At 41.7% G+C, this 21,623-nt stretch overlaps 2 protein-coding genes across 2 annotated transcripts in view; both read right to left on the bottom strand.

The window, feature by feature from the left end:
- pfas (phosphoribosylformylglycinamidine synthase) overlaps positions 1-8,391 on the bottom strand; it is a 21,884-nt gene extending 13,493 nt beyond the window's left edge. The window contains exons 1-10 of the mRNA XM_020625306.1: positions 8,115-8,391; positions 6,246-6,368; positions 5,951-6,086; positions 4,557-4,662; positions 4,253-4,451; positions 2,877-2,982; positions 2,609-2,749; positions 2,396-2,520; positions 2,157-2,285; positions 1,699-1,836 (exon numbers count right to left, since the gene is read on the bottom strand). Of these exons, the coding sequence (XP_020480962.1) occupies positions 1,699-1,836; positions 2,157-2,285; positions 2,396-2,520; positions 2,609-2,749; positions 2,877-2,982; positions 4,253-4,451; positions 4,557-4,662; positions 5,951-6,086; positions 6,246-6,368; positions 8,115-8,376 (1,465 nt within the window). The 5' untranslated portion in view covers positions 8,377-8,391. The remainder of the gene's footprint in view (positions 1-1,698; positions 1,837-2,156; positions 2,286-2,395; positions 2,521-2,608; positions 2,750-2,876; positions 2,983-4,252; positions 4,452-4,556; positions 4,663-5,950; positions 6,087-6,245; positions 6,369-8,114) is intronic.
- Positions 8,392-10,173: 1,782 nt separating this feature from the next.
- Positions 10,174-21,623, bottom strand: part of LOC109974869 (importin-13) — a 28,245-nt gene continuing 16,795 nt past the window's right edge. The window contains exons 7-23 of the mRNA XM_020625299.1: positions 21,453-21,594; positions 20,839-21,005; positions 20,456-20,576; positions 19,971-20,118; positions 19,702-19,883; positions 18,973-18,999; positions 18,614-18,748; positions 17,150-17,302; positions 16,653-16,733; positions 16,408-16,545; positions 15,820-15,916; positions 13,426-13,478; positions 11,858-11,924; positions 11,632-11,690; positions 11,440-11,529; positions 11,107-11,288; positions 10,174-10,955 (exon numbers count right to left, since the gene is read on the bottom strand). Of these exons, the coding sequence (XP_020480955.1) occupies positions 10,859-10,955; positions 11,107-11,288; positions 11,440-11,529; positions 11,632-11,690; positions 11,858-11,924; positions 13,426-13,478; positions 15,820-15,916; positions 16,408-16,545; positions 16,653-16,733; positions 17,150-17,302; positions 18,614-18,748; positions 18,973-18,999; positions 19,702-19,883; positions 19,971-20,118; positions 20,456-20,576; positions 20,839-21,005; positions 21,453-21,594 (1,939 nt within the window). The 3' untranslated portion in view covers positions 10,174-10,858. The remainder of the gene's footprint in view (positions 10,956-11,106; positions 11,289-11,439; positions 11,530-11,631; positions 11,691-11,857; positions 11,925-13,425; positions 13,479-15,819; positions 15,917-16,407; positions 16,546-16,652; positions 16,734-17,149; positions 17,303-18,613; positions 18,749-18,972; positions 19,000-19,701; positions 19,884-19,970; positions 20,119-20,455; positions 20,577-20,838; positions 21,006-21,452; positions 21,595-21,623) is intronic.

The raw sequence follows: 21,623 nt of genomic DNA, 5'->3' as shown, positions 1-21,623 counted from the left end.
ATTTAAGTGTGGACATGAAAAACAGTACTAGAATCGAGGAGTTTAAATATAAATATAAATGTATGTGTCATTCAAGATACATGCAAGAATAAGAGATTTAATCAAGAATGCATGAAGGAAACACTCTGTTTTAAATTTTCTGTGTATTACTTGTCTGGTGAAGAATTACCTATGTAGAGATACTGCTTGCAGCCAATGATGCATGAAATTTTTTGTATAAGATGATGTTATGGGGTAGGACTGGATAAGTCTGACTTCTTCCTACTCCATTCAAACATGTACTAGGTATAAGCAAACTGATTCTGGATTAGCATTGGTTGGATTTGTGTAAATTATGTGTGTGTGTTGATATCATTTGTTTCTACATGTTTGAAAAAATAAATCAAATCAAATCAATAATAAAAAGTAAGTGATATTGTACACTGGTATGCAGAGTATTCACAGTTATTAAGTGTGTGGTTTGTCAACTTGGTGGGGGTCACGCTCTTGAGGTGAAGCAGTCTGTCACCAAGTCCAGTGCTGTCAGGGTCTCATGCATTCGGTTCGGAGTCCTTCTCAAGCAGGGACATTAGCTTGGTTAACATCCTCAAGGAGACTTCCCAGGACAGAGTTTGCCTTCTTGACCAGTTTTTTCAGTCTATTCCTGTCTGAGGTTTAGATGCTTCTGCCCCAGCAGACCACTCCATAGAAGAGGGATGACGCCACTACTATATCGAAGGAGGTCCTCAGGAGTGTCCCCTGCACTCCAAATTACCTCAGGCTCCTCAGCAGGTAAAGCATGCTCTGGCCTTTCTTGTAAAGTGCCTCAGTGTTGTTTGACCAGACTAGTTTGTTGTTGAGGTGAACACCCAGGTACTTAGGAGTCCACTCTCTCATTCCCTGGATGTTCACTGGTGTCAGAGCTCTTTTGTCTTCCCCATATTCCCCACTGGAGGTGGTTCCACAGACACAAGTCCACAAAGTCTTGGATCAGTTCTCTGTACTCCCCGTCATCCTCATCTGTGATGAGGCCAACAATCGCAAACGCATCAGAGAACTTTTGCAGGTGATGATTTAGGGAGTTGTACATGATGTCGGCATTATACAGGGTGAAGAGGAATGGTGCCAGGATTGTTCCATAGATGAGCTCACCAGAAAATGGAGATGGACAAGGGCCAATCTTTCCAGTGTCATCATCAAGTGCCATATCTGTGCCAGTAGCTGTTGAGGTCCTTTGGGTGCTGTGTTTGCAGCACCTGTACCGCACAGGATGTTTTCAACAGTTGTGGTACTCTCCTCAGCATCAGGCTCATGTTGAATATATACACAACTATCCCACACAGCTGACCTACACATTACTTTAGTAGCCTGGATCTGATGGTATTCAGACATGCATCCTTCTATGCATTGATCTTCCTAAGCTTATCTCTCACCTGGTCTGTTGTAAAGGCCAGACTGGAGCAGGAGGGCAGAGTGCTGGAGTGTGTGGGCAGAAGGGCTGGGCTGCTAGCAGGGGCACCAGTGGGGGGTGGCTGTGAGCTGGAAGTTGTGAAGAGGGTGTGTGTGTGTGTGTTACAAATGTAATTGCAAATGTATTCCGGCTTTACAATCTGCGTTGATCTGATGTGTTCTGTCACTTCTAGATTCAGGTCAAAAATGAACAGTTGAATTCATTCTAGTAATGCTTTAGTATACAGTTTGTAGTGTAGATTTTCCTACCTGAGAGAACAGGCTCTCCAAACTTGTTGCCATAGTCTGATGCTCCATCACTGGCCTCGATGGCCACCTGCAGTGGAAGGGCGAAGCTCAAAGGATATTCCCACCCTTCTCCTTCAGACTCCCATGGTAGAACATAACCTATAGAGGACAGCAAGAAAAGATGTGCCGACTGTTTGTATGAAGCACAATTCAAGTTGGAGTTCTGTGTCTCTAAACAACTACAGTAGGTCACTTCATTGTCCTTTGGATCTGATAGTACAGAGTGTTTGCAGTTCAAGGCCCTGAAACTCTGCAACAACCTACCTGAAGATTGGTTAAATTATTAAAATATATTTTTTAAAGCCTCTCTTATATCCAGATTAGATTTGTATTATTTTCTACTAAAACTGGTTTCATTTCACTGGTTTCCATTTGTGTAACCTGGGTTTTGAAAAGTGCTTGATTATGACAAATCTGACCTGGTATGTGCAGGTTGCCAAAGCAGTATCCCGCAGTGCCAGCGATGACGTGACCTCCCCGTCCAGCACTCTGGATGTCTCTGATACGACCTCCTGTCCCTGTGGTGGCACCACTGAATGGTGCTACACCTAGAGATTGGGTTTAAAGGGACTGCACATTATCACTTGCAAAATAACACATAAGGGGAAAAGGGCCATAAATGTTGAAAGTATGCATAGATTGTTATGTTTGCCCTGACCAGTTGGGAAGTTGTGCGTCTCTGCAGTGAAGATGACATGTCGTAGTGAACGTTGTGTCTCATATGGGCTGGCCTGGGATGGATCCGTTGGGTAAAGACACTCCAACTCCATCCCTTTGATACCGCTGGGGACACATTTCATATCAAGTCAGTGTGAACAGAAATACACACAGAGTACCTGCGGTTGCGGTGTTGCTTCCACTCCTACAATACCTGCTGTTGTCGCTGAACTTGATGACGTTGTTCTGGTTGCTGTGGAGCTGGGTGTCCATTATGAGACTGAAAAGAGTCTCCTTCTGCTCCTGCTCCTCGATCACCATCCGCCCCCGAAAGAACCAGTGACGACTGTGCTCACTGCGACACCATGGTGCAAAGAAAGCATTAAAGAATAAAAACACCCAGGAACAAAACTACAGAGCCAAGAAACACACATGCGACACAAAGCCTGTCCTGCTAATCTGCTTGTTGCAAACACACCCACCTGTTGGACTGGGCCAAATCAAAACACTCCACACTGGTGGGGTTCCTTTTAATTCTCTGAAACATCGATGTGTAGTAGTCCAGATCCCAGGAATCAAAGGCCAGACCTGGGTGGTCAAGCAACAAAAAATGAGATCCTGAACACACAAAAAGACCTAAAACAATCAGGAAGGAAAGATACGGTATGAAACATAAATTCTTGCATACTCGTTTAAACAGCACTGACACACTAGTTTGTAACCATGCAACACTGGTAAGATGTAGAAACATAGACATTCACACACACACACAGTGAGATCACTTCCAAACAGTATTTTATATTCTCTGCATGTTTCATGAAAACAGAAACCCAAAAGCTGTGTGATTTCTGCAGAACCTAACCAGATACTGGTATTGTGAAAGGACTGTTACTTAAAGTATTTGCTGCTTTAAAATATCATGTCACCTATAAACAATGTGTCCCTTCCATTAAAAACCGTTTAACTCAGTTGGGGAAGCAAAATAGTGAAAGCAAAATCAGTATCAGTCCTTAGGGAGAACAGCTATAGCATCAACAAATTACAAAGAGATCATTTTAATTCTGTCCTCAATTCTACTTGAGGACAGAAGAGGCCTGTGGTGTACTGTACTGAAATTACTCTCATCTGTTTGAGCAGCTGGTGAATATTGATGAATCTGGGCACAAGTAAATAAGCAAAGCATGACCATAAGCACGCAAAACACATTCTGCTGCAGTGGCCAGTGTCACTTTGAAACCTGTTCATAGAAGAGAGGAACACTGTGAATAATCAATGTCGACACATAATGAAAAAATGTTTTAGTAATTACGGTAGTAGAAAGTAAAACTGTTACCTTCTGAGTTTATAGCTGGATTATTACAACCAAAAAGCCAATTATAATATTCAAAACTTGAGTCCTAAAATAGGCCATAAATTCAGCTGTCAGCTGGATAGACAATAACTTGACTTCAAAGTCCTGATACTGATAAACTGAATAAAAAAAGTCACTATCTCATTCCCATTAAATAGATGGAGTCTATATCTCTTTTTGGATTTTAATTGTTTTCACACCACATCACATGAAACACACACCTGCACATGTATGATAATTAGCAGCATCACAGCTATCCTGTGACTATAACCAGCTGATTAATATGTCATGCATCATGTGACATTATTACCACCATCAGCAGATACTCACAAATAGCTGCAAGACTACAAGGAGGCGTTAAAAAGAAAGAGAGAAGAGAAACGTTACAGTACATTAAATATGATAAGACAAGAGTCTAAGTAATGAAAGTAAAGAGTTTGAGGCAGAATGGTGCAAAGAGAAAGTACAAACAAAAAAACAAACAAACAAAAAAAAACCCAGTCTGACCCAAATCATCATTTGCTCTCTCCAAGGCTGCACGACCCTTCCCCAAGATGTCCACCTCAAACACAGGCTGTGGTTTGGTTTCCACGGTAAAGGAGGTGATAGGATGTTGATAGATACACTCTGTCATGCTGTCATACAGACACTCAATCAGCTTCTTTACATCTCTGTTCAGCTCGTTCAGGCTCCCTCCGCTTTGGGGCTGAGAGGAGAGAGAAGCAGGGACAAGAAAATGCTCCTGAGTCAGTACTCACCAAAATGATTCTTGTGTGTGTGTGTGTGTGTGTGTGTGTTTCTGTGTTCAAACCTTGATTAGAAACCTGCGAGACAGCTCGACCCGGGTGACATGAGTGAGGCCAGTGCTCTTGCAGATGGACACAGCATTAGTGGACCAGGCGGTGGAGAAGTTTAACCTGAGGAACAAAACAGTTTCAATACAAACTGTTTAGAGACATTTTCTATAGTTGCACACTGATGTTTACCTCACTGGTGTTGTGTTCTTCCAGGGTCACTGATTAAAAATTTGAATTTCCTGATTATTATCGAAAATAAAATCCTATGTTTATTTTTTTCCTCCCACAGTCTGACAGACTCAGATTATCATTAAAGATTTCCATATTATCTTCGAGTGGAGACAGTGAACATCTACTCACTTCACATGAAAATCATTCTTATATTTCAGTTTTCTTATTTATCCGAGCTGGTATAAGCAGCTACACTGATCAGCCATAACATCACCACTGACAGGTGAAGTGAATAACATTTATCTTGTTACATTGCCACACTGACTGCTGTGTACACAGTATTAGGCAGCAGGTGGTCATAAGGTTACGGCTGGTCGGTGTATACATACAGAAAATGCACCATGTACATCCTGCACAGCATGCCCAAGCTGACAGTAATTACAGGAAGTAAACTGTACATCTGTATAAAACTTTATGTGGACTGTATATATGGAAATCTTCTTTTTCCCTCTGCTGGGGGAAACTCTATATGTGATACGTTTTGTCTTTTCAGGGCGTCAAGCCTCTACTGCATTTGGCAGGAATATTCATATATTAAATATATTAAAATCTAATAGCTATATTACTATGACACATCCTGAGCATGATCCTTAGAGGATGCACCTTCCAAATTTTGGAAACTTTAACTTTTCTGTGGCACTGTTCTCATGCCACACTTTACATTTGAGTCCCACTAATGACATGAACAGAATAATCTTGAGAATAATGCTTTTATTCTGTACTATTGGACACTGGAGTCTAAGGCTCACTTGTAGGGAACAGTGCATATTCACTTTAAATTTTTAACTGTACCTATGTATATGATAAAATTCATACACCAGTTTGTTCCAGTGTTTTAAATCAATTAACAACAAACAACCCAGTCCAAATATTCAAATGATATTGTAACTGAGCAGAGTTTTATACTTGGGTCACTCATGTCACCTCCATAACAATGGAACAAACTACAACTCCTGATGAAGACCATGAATGTAGCTGAAAGCTCAGGATCCTTGCTTGTCAAGAATGAACATATTGAAACCTGGTATGAATATGTGAGTCTTTTCATGTACATCTCAATTGAAATGCTTTAGAATGTATTCAATATAATAATTACAACAGATCCGCATGCAGGATAAATGCTGAGCCCCAGGATGTGTTTACAGGTCATTTATTCCACTGTGAGGTGCAGCAGTACCTGGGTCCAATCTCCACCAGTTTCTCCCCACTACCCTCCGTGAGGTTCGGTTTCTCAGACAATAGTTCTGCCTCCAGGGGAGGACGAAATAACCAGAGGAGAATCCCCTTCTGCTCTGCACTGAGGCTATCACAGTCTGAAGCAGAAAGCAGGAGTAAACTATCAGTACATAAATGGATAAATGAAGATAACAGAGAGGTACACAAGATGAGAGCATACAATTTCTGTCCGACTGTCCACAACCTCCACATTTTAAATTACAAGCCCCTTTACAGACCAGCTGTTACACACTCACCCGTCAGCTCCACATTGTAGCACAGCTCAGTGGTGATTGACAGCTGGGGGTAGAGCTTGGCTGCCCTCTGTATGGCCCGCCCACTCACAGCTTCAGTACTGTAGAACCGCACTACAGCCATGACTGACAGAGACAGAAAAATACATTCACTTTAAAGCCTGAAGGTAGAAGTATATCAGAAACCTACACACACAGACCAGTACCTGCTTTTTGACTCACACCATCCACTTCAATACAAACTGGGAGTCATCAGAACTTTAAATCACAGGGCAGATGAAGTGCCCACAACTGCAGAAGGTGCCAAGGAGGAGAAATTACACACTCCCTTAAAGCTACCCCAAATGGATACCCCAAGTAGGCCTTCACCAAAGCCAGGGAACACCCTGGGGCAGAGACTGGTCCACCCAAAGGACAAAACACCCAGACATAAACAGAGTGATATGGTGTATGCCATTAAGTGTAGTCAGGAGTGTAACGACTTGTACATTGGTGAAACTAAGCAGCCGCTGCACAAATGCATGGCCCAACACAGGAGGGCCAACTCCAGTGGACCAGAGTCAGCAGTCCACCTCCACCTGAAGGACAAAGGACATTCTTTTGAGGACAGTGAAGTCCAGATCCTCTCCAGAGAACATCACTGGTTAAGGAAGCTATTTTTGTAAAAACAGTGGTGTGATGTAAAAATAGAACACCCCTCACTAAATAAATAGAGGTGGTGGACTAAGACACAACTTGTCTTCAATCCTGTTTTGAGATCTCTGCCCAAACATGCCCACTAGGACAATAGGCATTGGTCCACAGGGGAGGATTCAAAGACAGGTAATGATGTTCTATAACGACTCAATCGAGGACATTGTTGGCCATCAAAGGACTGAAACACCACCGATGGAGATAAATATCTCCACTCAATGCCAGTCGGGCAGAGCTGATGAAGCCTCTCGATGACAGGTGAAACGTCTTCGACCTAAAAACCTAGTCCAGTTGATATGCTCATCTTATTGTGACCTGGATGACTGAGAATCTACACGGACATATCCCATCTTACTAAATCAGTAAGTGCATTCTACCTTAAGAGACCACAGAAAAGTCAAAGGTCAATACTTCAGAACAATGATACTTAAGGATTCTCATATCTTCTCACTGAGGTTGACCTTAATCTCCAGTTCAGTTTAAGATAAGCAAACAGAGAGCAGGCCACTCTGCTTGTGCCATGTCTCCCCCTCAGTGTTGCAAGTATGCAAACATGAAATAGTGTCACAATGAACATTCCACCTGGACAGTAAACCAAGCAGCCTAAGGTTCATCTACTTTTATATCTAAAATCCATTAGTAAACTTATATATTTCCCTAAAGTAGCATAACAGTCTACCCAGGCAAACCGTTCAAATAGTAATAAATCATTGTTGGCCTGTGTTTTCATTCAAGCCTTTCACAAAAAAGTATAACGTTTGGATTTTAAATAGTTCAGCTTTTATAGCTCATTCATTGCAATGACAATTGTCTCTGTAATAAACTAGTTCAGCTGTAAATACTCAGGCTCCTGACTACTGGGTCACTATTGTGTGCACGCTGCAGGTCACAGCACATTCAGAAGCTTTCAGTTAGCCCTTAACAACATGGAGTGCACATACTGTAGATCTCTACTAAGATTGATTGTATTAACCTATCCTATCAAGTAACCACACGGAGTTTACAGAGAATACAGCTGCTAAATGTGTCGTCTAAGTGATGTCACCTAACAGCAAAACTGTGTTCTGATATATTTACAGTATGGTCTGTTTCCTCTTTGTTGCCTTTCTTCTCTGTCTAAAAGCTAACGTAAACTTGCTAAAGAGCAGCAGAGCTAGCTGGTAAAATTAGCCAACTTACGAATAACGAAGTTAACTCTTCGAGTCGAGTTGCTGCTCTCAACCTGGAGTCTTGGGGATACCTGTGCTCCTCTTAAATGGACTAAAGGTGGGCTGTTTGGTTGAGGTCGCAACACTAAGAAGACTGATGGACTGACCTCTGTACGCACGTGGGAGCCACCCGAACAGTGCGCATGCGCGAGGTCTACTCCATTGAACTTTGTGAGTGGATTCAGAGTAAAATATTGATAGTCAAATATATTGGCCAAGTATGTTGAACACATAAGGAACTTGTCTCCGGTACAGAACCGAGGCTGTCATCTGCGGTGCCAGCGCTCTCTGTCCCTGCAAGGCGCTGACTTGGCCTTCGGGAGCAACTTGGGGTTCAGTGTCTTGCCCAAGGAAACTGACATGTGGACTAGGAAGGATGGGGATCAAATCGCCGACCTTTCGGCTAGGAGACGAACTCTGTACCTGGTTTAGCACGAGGTTGAATTCAGAAAGTCAAAAAGTAACCAGTCGCATATTTAGAAAGTTAATGAAAGGTGTGTTGTCTTACATGCTTCTACTTGAAAGTTTATTTAATGGTATTGTTTCTGAGATCTTGGAACACAGAGTATTTGCAAGACATGCAAACTGTGTATTTAGTGGAAGTGCTAAAATAAACTACTCCCACACACAGGCGCTGCAGTCTTAGATATATTTAATAAATTAAAGCCAAGGTAGAAAAAAAAAAACAATGTACATTTCATATCTCCCTCCCCTCAACCACCTACTAGTTTCTTCAAACTGGGACAAACTGTTTTATCTTCATACTGTACCTCAGAGTGAGACCACAGAACAGACTGAGGATCAGTGTTTAATGTCCAATCACTCACACTTCAAATCTTCAGATCAGGCTCTGAAGCAGGACAGTTCACTCTCTAGAGCAGATCCTTGCCTCCAGTCTAAATCAGGTTTTTGTGCAGTGATTTCCGCACTGAATATGTTGGTCCCCTTAACCCCCCCCAGCAAAACACAAACATGCTACATGTCTGCAGGCACCTCGGATAAAACAGAAGGATCAGACTGAGATATGGTTTTATCAGAGACCACAGAGTGTTATAAAATGTCAACGGTTCGTGCTGATTCAATAGACAGTGTATTTTACAGTCATAACATCACTTCACCAATAAGGTCTCTGGCGTAATGGGTGAGCATAGAATGTTGGTGGTCTTTTAGTTACAAATGCTGAGTAACCTTCTCAAAAGGTTTTGTTACTGAACTCTAATCCTTCTCTGTCCTCTCCCAGGCAGTGACCCATGAAACCAGTTGAGTGGCTTGTGCAGTCGAGTGGCTTTGTTATGAGCAGTAGTCGTGTCAATAACAGACAGATGGCTGAGTTTAGTCAGTGATTATCACATTCCAGATGATAAGGTTTAATAGATGTGTGTGACTGCCAGTGAGCAGCAGAGGTGAAATACCGGATGTGCCTGGTCAGTCTTTAAGAAAAGAGTAGTCTCAATGAGTGTGGCATGAAGAAATGAATGGCCTCTGTTTAAAAGGCGGGAAGAAGTTACGTATTCATGTGTATTGTAGGTCCAATACAAGTGCACTGAACAAGTTGAAAAAGATACACCTATGCACCTGTGCACACAAACAACCTCTCAAACATACAGGTATGAACACGCGTAAACTCAAGTACACAAAGGTGTTCACCAATAAATGTTAATATGCACAACTTGATTAATATTTTTGCACGAATACAGTGACTAAGCAGTCCAACAGCATTAATAATCCCTCCAAACACTCAGTTCCCTTCTCAGTTTCCAACCTGTGCCCTTATCCTCTCTGCCAGCTACTGTCATTCCTTTACCCTCCAGCCATCACTCCAGGCAGTCCTGCTTTACCTAAGGAACGACAGCATAAAGACCACTCTCTACAACCCAAAGAGACTGCAGTATGACAGGGTAGGACTGTATGTACATGAGGTACAGCCCCATAGACAGAGGGCTAGGCAAGAGAACAGACCGTTTTTAGTCCAGGTTATGTGGCCTTCGACTTTTTCTCCACTCATACAACTACAAATGCATAGCAGCTAAATTGCCAAAACATTTCATGATAATCTGACAATGCAGAGATGACGGGGGCATGGGAGGGAGTAAATATTATCATATTTAAAGTTATTTTTCCAGCAGAAACCCCTCCTCACACTGGTTCTTCTCTCTTCCCATTAGCAGCAGCAGGGCTGACGACCACCATCTTTCTATACGTCTATACATATACATTTATAAATTTCTCTGATTTATTTTGGAAAATTATATGTCAAGTGGCTACATATGATACCACTGCCATTTCACATAGATGCTAATCACTGGGAAATAACCTAGGAGCCACAGGTTGCTCTAGAAAGGCAGAAAAAGACACAGATAGAAGGTGGCGGGAGGCAGCATGCTGGGAGTGCTGCTCAAAGCTCTTCTAAAGGAAAGACCTTTAAATAAGAGGCGAGAGGAAGGGGAGAGAGAAGACAATCTCAATCTCAGGACAGAAAAAAATAAAATCAGACCAAAAAGGACAGCCTCCCTAAAGCCACCAGAGATTTAGTGTTTGTTCATAAATCCAATGGCAGGTCGGTGCTGGAATGGTTCCATCTCCTGGTCTACAGATGGGCAGGTTATCGTTACAATCATTTCTTCTCTGGGTTGGAGAAAACTGTGTTGTTGTGGCATCCAGCTGTTTCCACTGAAGGCATAGGTCATGGTTAGGTGAAAGTTCAAGGGTAGAGTTTCAGTATTCAGCGGCGTACTCTGTACCATGGAGCCCTCTGCACAGCAGTGTGAACTCCTTCACTATGTCCTTCACCCTTCTCTTGTTGACTCGTTCTCTGCATGGCAGTGGAGGCAGCAGAGAGAGCAACAAAAAGAGGAGAAATACTTGCAATTATAAACATATAGTGTATATGAGAAATCATGGGGTGGACCAGCTGGATGGAATTGTTAGATAATAAGCCTGTAATGAAATGTCTGAAAGCGTACCTGAGTATCTGCTGTGAGAAGCTGTCTTTCTGTTCAGCTGTGAGCCGTGATGATGGGAACCCTGGAGGCTGCAGTGCCTCCTTCAACCACACAGCCAGCAGAGAAAAGCAGTGCTTATTTAGACAGAAAAGCACTTCTGCAAACTGGTCCATCAGGCTCCGAGATGCCCCACCCCCGATGCCCTGAAGAGAGGGGAGGAGGCATTTTACATCAGGAGCTTAACGACCGCAAGAGAGGATGAAAAATTTGGAGTGTGATAACACAGCAAACTGCAGCATCAGTGAAACGATGCAACTTTTCAGTGGTGTGATGTGTAACTGTGGCGCTTCTCACCTCCAGCACGGCCTGTACTAAGATTTTTCCATCCTCTTGCACCACCCTGGCTAATGGAGGCACGTCTGAGCAGTGAGGTAACAGCTCAGTCTGAGACAGACACAAGGAAAGCCAAGTGACTCATTTGCATCTAAAGTGATGGTTATAGTTAACATTCATGTGTTTGCAGGGTTTTCAGTTGTGTGCGCTCACAAAGAACAAGCACGCTGACTTGACTGTGGGCGCTTCAGGAAATTTGAGTGACAGAACTCCTAGAAGTGCGAGAGGGAGATAGAAACAAATATATTACTGAAGGCTGGTGTCCAACATTTACAGTGTGTACTTTGTACTGACAGCCACATATTTCACAGGAACTGTAGCAAAACACCCAGTGCAGTGTGTAGGGTTGTGGGTTTGTGTAAACAATGTGCAAACTTACCACAGTGGAACACTGCCTTCACATCAAGACTCTCAGACAAGAACAAATCAGGCTTCCGTTTGAGGGCCTAGGAAGCAAATAAAGGCGTTAAACAGAGTACGTTTCAGTTGGTTTGACCCATTCGGTGCTGCTTCACCATATTCCACTGCATAAGCTCATTCAAAATACTGCTATCAACAATATCCACTCAGCCTGATAGCCGGATCTGGAAGCAACACTAGACTGAGACCAGATCTGCCTACCAGGCTATAGTTCTCTCTCAGTCTGTTTAAAAAAACAAAAAACAGAACTATATCCAAACTCATGGAGATCCTCCAATGCAGAACTCAGCAGGTATAACAAACAAATTACAAAAAAATCAAACACTGAAATCATTAGAAACATAAGTCAAATTAAAGGCAATGATGATTTTGGCTCTGTTTCTTCAAATCAGTCTAATTTGTAACTACTTTTCCTTGTTTTTGCTTGAATGGATTAAATATGCAACAAAAGTGTGTAATTAACATCTGCAGATAAAGAGAAACAACTCATCTTGTAATAATGAACTCATTCAGGATGGAGGAGAGGAGAGAGGGAGACAGGGAAAGGGAGAGAGATGGTCAGATCCATCCAGAGATAGAAAACAAAAGGAAGAAGAATGAAGACAGAAGACAAAAATAGAAAACAGAAGAGCCATCAGCCAATTTGTCTGAACCGATTAATATTAGTTGAATATTAATTCATTTGGGCTTTGATTGGCTCTGGGCCGGAATGACTTCAGAGGAGGACTGGGCTGAGACTAACCAGTCACCTGGGACCACAGCGCTGATACAGATGACTTCTCAACAACGCTGAATCAACGAATGTGTATCATCTAAGAGTGTGCTGTTGTATTACAAGCAGCAAATGTGCCCTGATGTTGACTTTACAGCAAAAAGAAAAACCATTTATAAAGGGTTTCATGCATGACAACTTTACGCTAGTGCTTATTTATCCATTTTCTAAACAGCATGTAGAACAGTGTAATAAATTACTCCAACAGAGGAATTTCTCTGTGCGTCACTAGTGTTTCCTGACAACTTAGGTTTATGAAACACCTCTAAAACCTTGTAACAGTAAAAAAAAATAAAATGCACTGTCATCTAGCAAAAAAAAAACCCAACTACTTTGTCTTAGTTACCAAGTAATTGAAAACAAAAAGTTTTCACCAAGTAGCACGTTTACACACTGATTTTAATTAGTTTCTTAGAAATTCCTGGCCAATGAGAAGAAACTTCACATCATAACACCCTACCATGTCAGTGTGATGTCAGTGTCATCAGAAAAAACCCTCCTAAGGTCAGTACCATGTTTATGTGGCGAGGTGACTGTTAGAATCAAAAGTGTTTGAGGAGAGCCAGTCGTCTCTTTTTCCAAACACTCCCCTCACATTTCATTCCGCCGCCTTGACTGTGTGATGGGACCCCTTAGGGTCCAGTAACAAAGCACAGAAAGAACTACAGAGGAGAAGAGGACAGAGAAAACAGTGAGATGAGAGAGAAAGAGAGAGAGAAACCCAAAGTGAATGAAATAAGAAACCAAAAACACACCTGAGCTTGGAGTTGCATAAATGAATCAACAATATCAGGATGATCCCTGGGTCCTAAAATATAATAAAGATGAAACTTAAGAAATCATAAGAGAATAAGAATAATATACAAACAGCAACTGAATAGATTCAACAGTCATGTGGAAAGCAAAGAGAACTCAAAAATATTTCATCGAAATAATTCACACGTGAGTAAGGAACAAAGGGGGGGAAAGGGTGGGGGTGGGGGGGGCATATGAAGCTTTGGCAGAGTACTGGAAGAACAGACCAACCAAAAAGAGAAAACTGGCAGAAGACAAAGACATGGGTCTTTTTGGAGAGAAACAAAAATTAAGAAGTAAAGAGAAAAAGAACAAACATAAAGAAATAAAAGTGGGTTTGGAGTGGGAACCCAGGAGGCACCTCTGTTACTGTGACAGTTTGGAGGAAAAGGGGCACCAAACCTGAAAGAGCCCCTTGTTCACCTCCTTCCCCTCATTTCTTCTCAGATTTAAATAAGTGCCTCTGATGGGGGGAGGTGATGATTAAGGAGCCATTCAGAACTGGTCAATAAGATCCCCTTTGCTTCAAAGGTGAACCCATGGCCATCAGTATGAAATCACACTCAAGGATCAGGATAGGTTCCAAAATCACTACCTCCATTATGCTGGACACAGACTACAAGACTGCCATACTTTAAAAGTATGACAGATTGCAAATGCTGCTCAATTAAACACATAATTCCTGCTTCTCAACTGAAGAATCCACATTGAGATTCCTGATTTTTCAAACATGATTTAGGAGTGATGTTGGAGAGACTCCAACAACAGACTTGTAATGAAATAAAATGCCTGTAGTGAGCGCCCAGCTTTAGCTGTTCCCAGACTCCAAACAAGTTTCCTGCTCAGTGCCCCCAGAGTGTATTAAGAAGGAGAGTGGTGACATCTCCATTGACACTATTAAGGACCATTTTTTTTACAGGAATGGTGGATCATTGGAACGTCAAATAGTTTCAAACATTAGCAGCAGTGCCACAGTTACATCGAACTGACTGCTGTCTAATAAAGTAAGAAGCTGAAATCAATAGCAATAATTATATTGGTGACATTTTATGTTAGCGACATATCAAAACATGTCTAACAACCTACTGACTATCCCTGTCAAATATGGAGTCACTTTAATAAATAGTTACCTAGCTAACTAGCTATATTAGCTGGGCTATCTACAACAACAGAACGTGAAATAATTTGCAAGGCTGTACAAGTAACTGTTGATAAATCCTGCTATTCTCTATAAAAAAAAACAATTGATCTTAATTAACTGTTTGGAACTATTTTAAGCTCCATGAGACATGTGACCTGCTGCCATTTTTGTAACTCCACCACCACCACACACAGCCCTTTGACAGACTCCAGGGCCTATTCAGAGGGCTACGATGGAGAGCCTGACTCTAATCCTAGTGCAGCAGTGGATTGAGCCGGCCTGCTCTGCTTATGTTATATATCAGCCAACTGAATAAGCTACTGGTCTCTGTGCTGCAACTGATATTATCTATTGAAGGGCACCTGTTCAGAAAAGAAAGAGTTTAGAGGCAGCAGGAGAGGCAGCCATTGCTTAACCAGTGAAAGCATTAGAGGAGGAGAGGGGAAAGGGGACAACACAAAGGGAAGGGGAGCAGCAGACGGTGCTGGTGCAAGTACTCTAAGCCAAACGCAGTACAGTAAATCATCTCATTGAGGTCCATGTGAAAATCTGAAAATGAATGTGGCCCCAAGGTCACGAGGCCCTGGTCAACTTGAACACTTTACAAAATGAAAGCCATTTTCATGCAGCCCAAACACAAACACTTCATCCATCCAGAACTCCGTAACTGTGAAAAATAAATGACTTAAAAATTGAACTAATCTGAACAATGTAGAATATATTCCAACATGTTGTTCGTAAAGGGCAAAGAATGTGTTTAAAATGATTTAAAATCTATGATCAGTGGCAGCAGAAGTCTGTATTGATGCAATCATCAAATGAGACTCGGTCTTTCCAACAGAAGAAGCAGACAGACCACTTACATTAATGACTGCAAATGTTTAAAGGTAAAATGTAATAACGGAGACAAATCACCTCTGACCTTTTGTAATGTTCCTGTTTATGACTCTCAGGCTGACCATTTTTATTGTCTAAAAGTGAAGCTGGACATCAGCATTTATATACAATCACAGCTGGGGGAGTATGGGGTATGTCAGTCATAACATACATAAAATATCACTTTTAAAAATTTGCTAATAATGTCACTCTTCTCCTCCACACAGAGACGTGACTTTGGACGCTGTGAAACCAAATTTGATCAGAACCAATCAGAGGTCTACCACTGATTTAAACAGTTCAGTGTTCACAGTCCCACCCATGCTGGACCCCCTACCTTGCTGGAAGATGGACAGTGTTACTGAGGTAACCAGCTCAAACAGAGCCTTGATGGGTGGAAAGTGGTCTGTCTCACTGGCAAAGATATGCACCATCTGAAACACCAGGACTTCAAATCAGACACTTGTACACAGGAAACCATGCTACTGTGAGGAAGACAGTCTGCAGCAGGAAAATCTAAGAACATCTTTACATGAACTGTGGTTTCATGATTAATGTAAAAACTGTGTTTACCTACAACTGGTAGAGTTTACAAATAACCCACTGGGTAAAGAAAAAAAAAACTTAATATATAATGAATATGACATAAGTAAAACATAACTTGAAATTTAATTATAAATGAGATTTAGTCTTGCAGTATGAGGTCTAACAAATGCTGCTTAAGAATCCAGTCATGAACACACTGGGTAACGGTTTACAAACTTAGTGCGCCCTCATTAATCTTGGTCTCATTGGTGTGTCCCTTATTAGTTCATACCTGACTGACAAAGCTCTAAAGTGTACTGGTATGTAACCACATAGTAACAAATGAAGACTACTCATGTTAGTGAATGCCATTGTGCAGGTGAACAGTAGGAGTGTGTACCTGTCGTGTAAGGTCAAGGGCTGAGGCTTGGGGAATTGTACTGTACATCTGTCCAAGCATCTCGCTTAGCTGAGACACCATGGGAGCAAACTCATGGAGCAGAGTCTTCACCGACTTCTCAAAGATGGCGCACACCGCCTGAAGAACAGCATGGGATCAGCTCCATGCAAATGTCATCAAACCTCTTTATTATTAGTCGGCCAATTTCTGGAAAGCAAAGGTCTGACTACACGTTGATTACTTACCTCCACAACCTGCGAGTCGTTGAGCCACTTGCTGAGTACGGTCTGTATGAGAGCAAACACTTGTTGCAAAACCACCACTACCTGGAACACACAAACAAAATGAATCAAATTTAAATTCAATGATTAAAAAGCAAAGTCATTAACGAGAAGTAGCATTACACATTGGCATTTACACACACGTGCATGCATATCAGCACAGTTACTAATGACGATGGTTGAGTGCCCGGGCAGAATTGTTTACCACCTTCACCTCTTCAACCAGCAGCAAACTACCTCTGCAGAGAGGGAGTGCAGCTCATAAGCCTGTGAGCGCCATGTGTCCTGCAGCGTTTCACAACTACTGTACCAGAATTTTGTGTACTACATTACAATTTCTTTACATGGATAATACTGTACGTTTACACTGGCCACCATCGGTCCTAAAAAGATTCAACCTACTGCTGATAGCAAATGTACTTGTTTAATTGCTCAACTGTACTAATGAGATGGTGACTGACCGGGTTTGGTCCAGGTGTGGGTGGGGCTGTTTTGACTGGTGGAGCTGAGCCGTCCGCTGACTCGTCATCCTGCTTGCTGATATCAAGAGTGGTGAACAGGTTGGACAGCAGCCCCAAGATGTGGATGATTGCTAACTTATTAGAGGGATTGGGCTGAAGAAAGGGAAAAACAAACAACAAAAAAACCCCAAATTATTTTAATTAAGAATTTGCTCATATACAACCCAAGTCCCCTGTCCATCCGACTCGTTTAGTCCATTAGCATTTGCCTTGAAAAGTAATACCTTTAAAAGCTAGACATGCAGTTTGAAAATAGACAGGAGGTACCCCCACAATAAAAAAAAACAACATTAAATGTGGGTTTGGTAAGTAAATTAACAAAAAAACAATCCCAATTCTGATAATTAATCACTTTATCCATTAAGTCACTTACATTGAATAGTCTGACTTTTCCTGTTGGTCAGAGACTAAAGTAACTAATCTAAAACTCATAATTTGAGGCAATTAACATTATTTTGAGTAATTAACAAAGAAAGTAATTATTTAAATCACTAAAACAGATATCTAATTAATTTCAATGATAAATAATGGTCAAGTATTTAAGCAGCATGTCAGAGAAAAGGTACTGCCTCGATTTTCATACCAGTTTTCTCACTAACAGTACATGAGTTCTTTAATGCTCGACAGTCAGTTTTTGCTGTCAGCCCGTCGGACATCAAGACCATTCACCTCTGATGTAACAGAACCTGAAGGTCTCCCCACTAGGTGCCACCCTTTGTCTGGCTCCAGACACAGCACCTGATTTCCTAGTCTGATGTAATGCCAATACTTCAAAAAGAGAGTCTTAACGGATGGATGAAAATCTATGTGCTGTGCAGAGAGCGGAGGGATGAGACAGACACACAAAAAGAAATGAAAAGCTTCATTTGAGCTGACAGCTCTATTCACCCCAGTTGAAGTCTTTACTGACTATACAGCAAGGGATCAGAAGAAACGAGGTATGGATGCTGACTCAGCATCCATACAATTCTAATTTGTTCAACACACAACAGATATCAAACTGTGTATTTTTAGATAAGGACACTTGTACTAATCAGAGTTAGATATCTGAAAATCCGGCCTCCATTAGACCCGACATTTAAAGACGGTGAAGCCGTTTCTTTTGCATGACTATGTACATTTACATGTAAAAGCATGACCTACTGCGATTATGTGTACAGGCATTTTTTTTATTTTCTGATCTCTGAAGTCATTGTGCTGGGGTGTGCATGTCTGTTTGCATGATGGAGGCAAAGTGTGTCTTCAGTACTTCTATGTAAGTCACTAATCCTGGTGCAGAATCAAATCCAATCTGGTCCCACAGAGAAATGTTCCACTGCAGTGACACCACACAGACACGAGGCCTGTTCCTAGTGACCAGAGTCCAGCTCTGCCTACTCTGTGCACTTTGTTTTTAGTACGCACCGTCTCATCAGCTAGCTTCTCCAGCTGCTGAATGTAGGGGGTGATGAGAGAGTGAAGGTTTCTTAAGATGTCTTCCACAGGGAGAGCAGAGAGAAGGAAGCCAAGAGCCTGCATCAGCCACATACACTGACTTGTCTGCAGGCAGAGACAATGATGGTAAGGTTTACTTTCAGTTCAAGTGAGCAGACAGCTTAAAGGCATTACACTGTACAGACAGCACAAACACATTTCTGACATGTCATCCTTAGGCTACAGGCTGCAAACATGCTACATCATTCTTTCACAACATTCCTTATTAAATATCATTTCTGAACTGAATGCCAAGACAAAAAGACAGTGCGAATGTGACACACACTGACCTTGTGGATCTGCTTTATAAGCACCTCCTTGAGAGAAAATAGAGTCAGAATGATAGTTATATTATTATGAAAGCACAACAAACCTTCTCAAACTGGAAATGAAAAGTACTCTTAAGTGTTGACATGGGAACAGGAAAAACTGAATTTCTGGCTATTCACATGAGTGTGTGCCGGAATCTCATTTGCTGGACATTAGCGTGCAACCTTATGTCCTTTGTTTGTCAGGTGATATTGTGCAGCGGTGGTAACTTGTAACACTGCTAATCAGGCTTTATCGCGCTTACACTTACACAGACAGTCACTTGCCTGTTATGCTGAAGAACCATGGCATCAGAATACGCTGTACAGGTCACGGTTACACTCAGCCACACTCCCAAATTGGGTTTTCCACAAACCCGAGCACCAGTGGATCCAGTAATAACTTTGTTCAGGCTTCTGACTGACCAATATGACTGTATGGTTAGGGTTACCCCACTGGTTGCTGGTTTGACATACTCTTGACAGCGCGTTAATTGTGTTTTCATGTGGACAAAGATTTCTTTTTTTTTTTACGACACTGTATGTTTGGATGTGATTTTTTTTTTTTTTTTTTAAAACAAAGGATGAGAAACTCCATTTTTAAAAATGCCCGTGTATGTAAATACTATTTCTGGATGCTCGATCAACGTGGTAGAAAAATCCATCCAACCGGTGACATCTAAATGAAGTAGTGGACATGCGTGTACGTACCTGAGAGACAGCTACTATGTTAGTTGCGTAGGGTGGCAGGTCATATTTGCATTCTCTACAGATTTTCTTGAGGGTAGAGACGGATGAAACCGAAAGGTCTGGGTTCCCTAGAGCCTGAAGAACCAAGGGCAAGACGCTGCTAAGCATCACTGGGTGGTCTGCCAACCATTCAGCCAGAGCCCCTAGTGGCAGATTAAATGTTCAGATACTGAATGAGAAACCATTTGCTTCCTGGCGGAAGCTGCACTGCACAGTTTGTTCTATCTTACCTATTGTGAACATAACTGTGTCCGCTAACTGGATGTTGTTGATGTTGATTCTAGGGATAATGCCAATAAGGCCTGGGATGACGTCAGAGTAATTTACATCTATTGTCTCTGCTATGGACTGGAAGCCATACAGCAAAGCTTCTGTGTGCTGTGGGGGGGGGAAACACAGTCAGTTGATTTGTAAGTAGAAGTTGACAATAAAAAAAGTGCAGTTTGAATAAAAACATTTACATGAAAACAATGAAAATAACATTAAAATAAACCTCAAGATAATATTGAAAGTAAGTGTGCATGAATTTTATGGAGGACAACAAAAGTCAAATATTGTGAAAAATTAAAAAAAGAAAGAAAAAGACCTAGTCTTGAAAAGCAGGTTTAATTAAATTTGGCATTACACTTATTTAGAACTTTCCAATGGCTTCAATAATCAAAGAGAAAATAGTTCATATTTTCTCCTTGCTCGTCTCTGTGTATGTCTCACCCACCTGCCATGACATGGGTTGTTCTGCATTAGTCAACAGTCTTCCTAGTTTATCATACAGGTTACTCAGCAGCTCTGCTCCCAGCATCTCATACACATACATGAGTGTGTCCGAGATATCCACTCTGAAGGACAGATAAGGACACACAGACATTTCTGTTAATCTATTTTCCACAAAGATTCTGCTTTCTCAGCTGCCAGTCCAGTGAGAGTATATTAGAGATAAAAACACTCATTTGCTGACTAATCATCTTGTCACAAGGTAACTTCTGAAACCCCCAGGCCTTCACTAAAACACTTTGCACACAACAATGCACAGCAGGAGGAGGCATGTACAATATCCAGAGAAAGGGTCAGGGATACAAATGTGCACGCACACATACACACCTGTAAATTCTGAACTGCTCTTTCTCATCTGAGGACCAGGTTGCGTACTCCTGATCAGAGGGGAACTGGGCTTTGTGTAGCAGAACATCCACCAACTGGAAATACACTGGCCTGTAGACCTGCAGATACACTGCCTGCTTATCTGACTCAAACGACATAATTTCATCCTGAGAAAAGAGGGATAATAACAAGGATTGGTCTTGGGTTGGAACAAAAATCAAGTACAGTATGCACAGCTTAAACCAAAGGCTATTCACAGACACTCATGTAAATATCAGATTTTATTTAACACTTACCACTCTGAGGAAACACCACCATTATCTTATGTCTATAACATTACATTGTCAGCTCACATACACCAAGAAAGTGATTGCAGTGAATAACAGAGGAGGCAAAAAGCAAATGACAGGCTGCCACATTTTATAATTTCAAAGCTGTAGAAAAATACCAGTGGGGCCCAGCAATTTGCACATTTATCCAGTCAGGATGTGCAGGGGAAGTTCATGTTAATGATTTTATACATGTGTGAAAATGGTTTCAGCCAGTACTTACGGAACCTTGCAATGGCACAATGAGCAAAGCTTATTTTGTGGGCCGGTTTTAACATTTCTTACTTGTAGTGTGTACCAGAAGGTGAGTGTGAGGGAGCTGGTGGTCTCGTTCACCGGGTAGTGGCCAGGGATGCCTGTACAAAACATGATCATGTTGACTAAAGCCAGGAAGCTTTGCCAATGATCCACCTGCTCCAACAGAGTCCTAGAGAGAGGTGTGGGTACAAGGGAAAG

Source organism: Monopterus albus, unplaced genomic scaffold, assembly GCF_001952655.1.
Source record: "Monopterus albus unplaced genomic scaffold, M_albus_1.0 scaffold352.1, whole genome shotgun sequence".
Classification (NCBI taxonomy): domain Eukaryota; kingdom Metazoa; phylum Chordata; class Actinopteri; order Synbranchiformes; family Synbranchidae; genus Monopterus; species Monopterus albus.
This window is presented reverse-complemented; position numbering and strand designations above follow the sequence as displayed.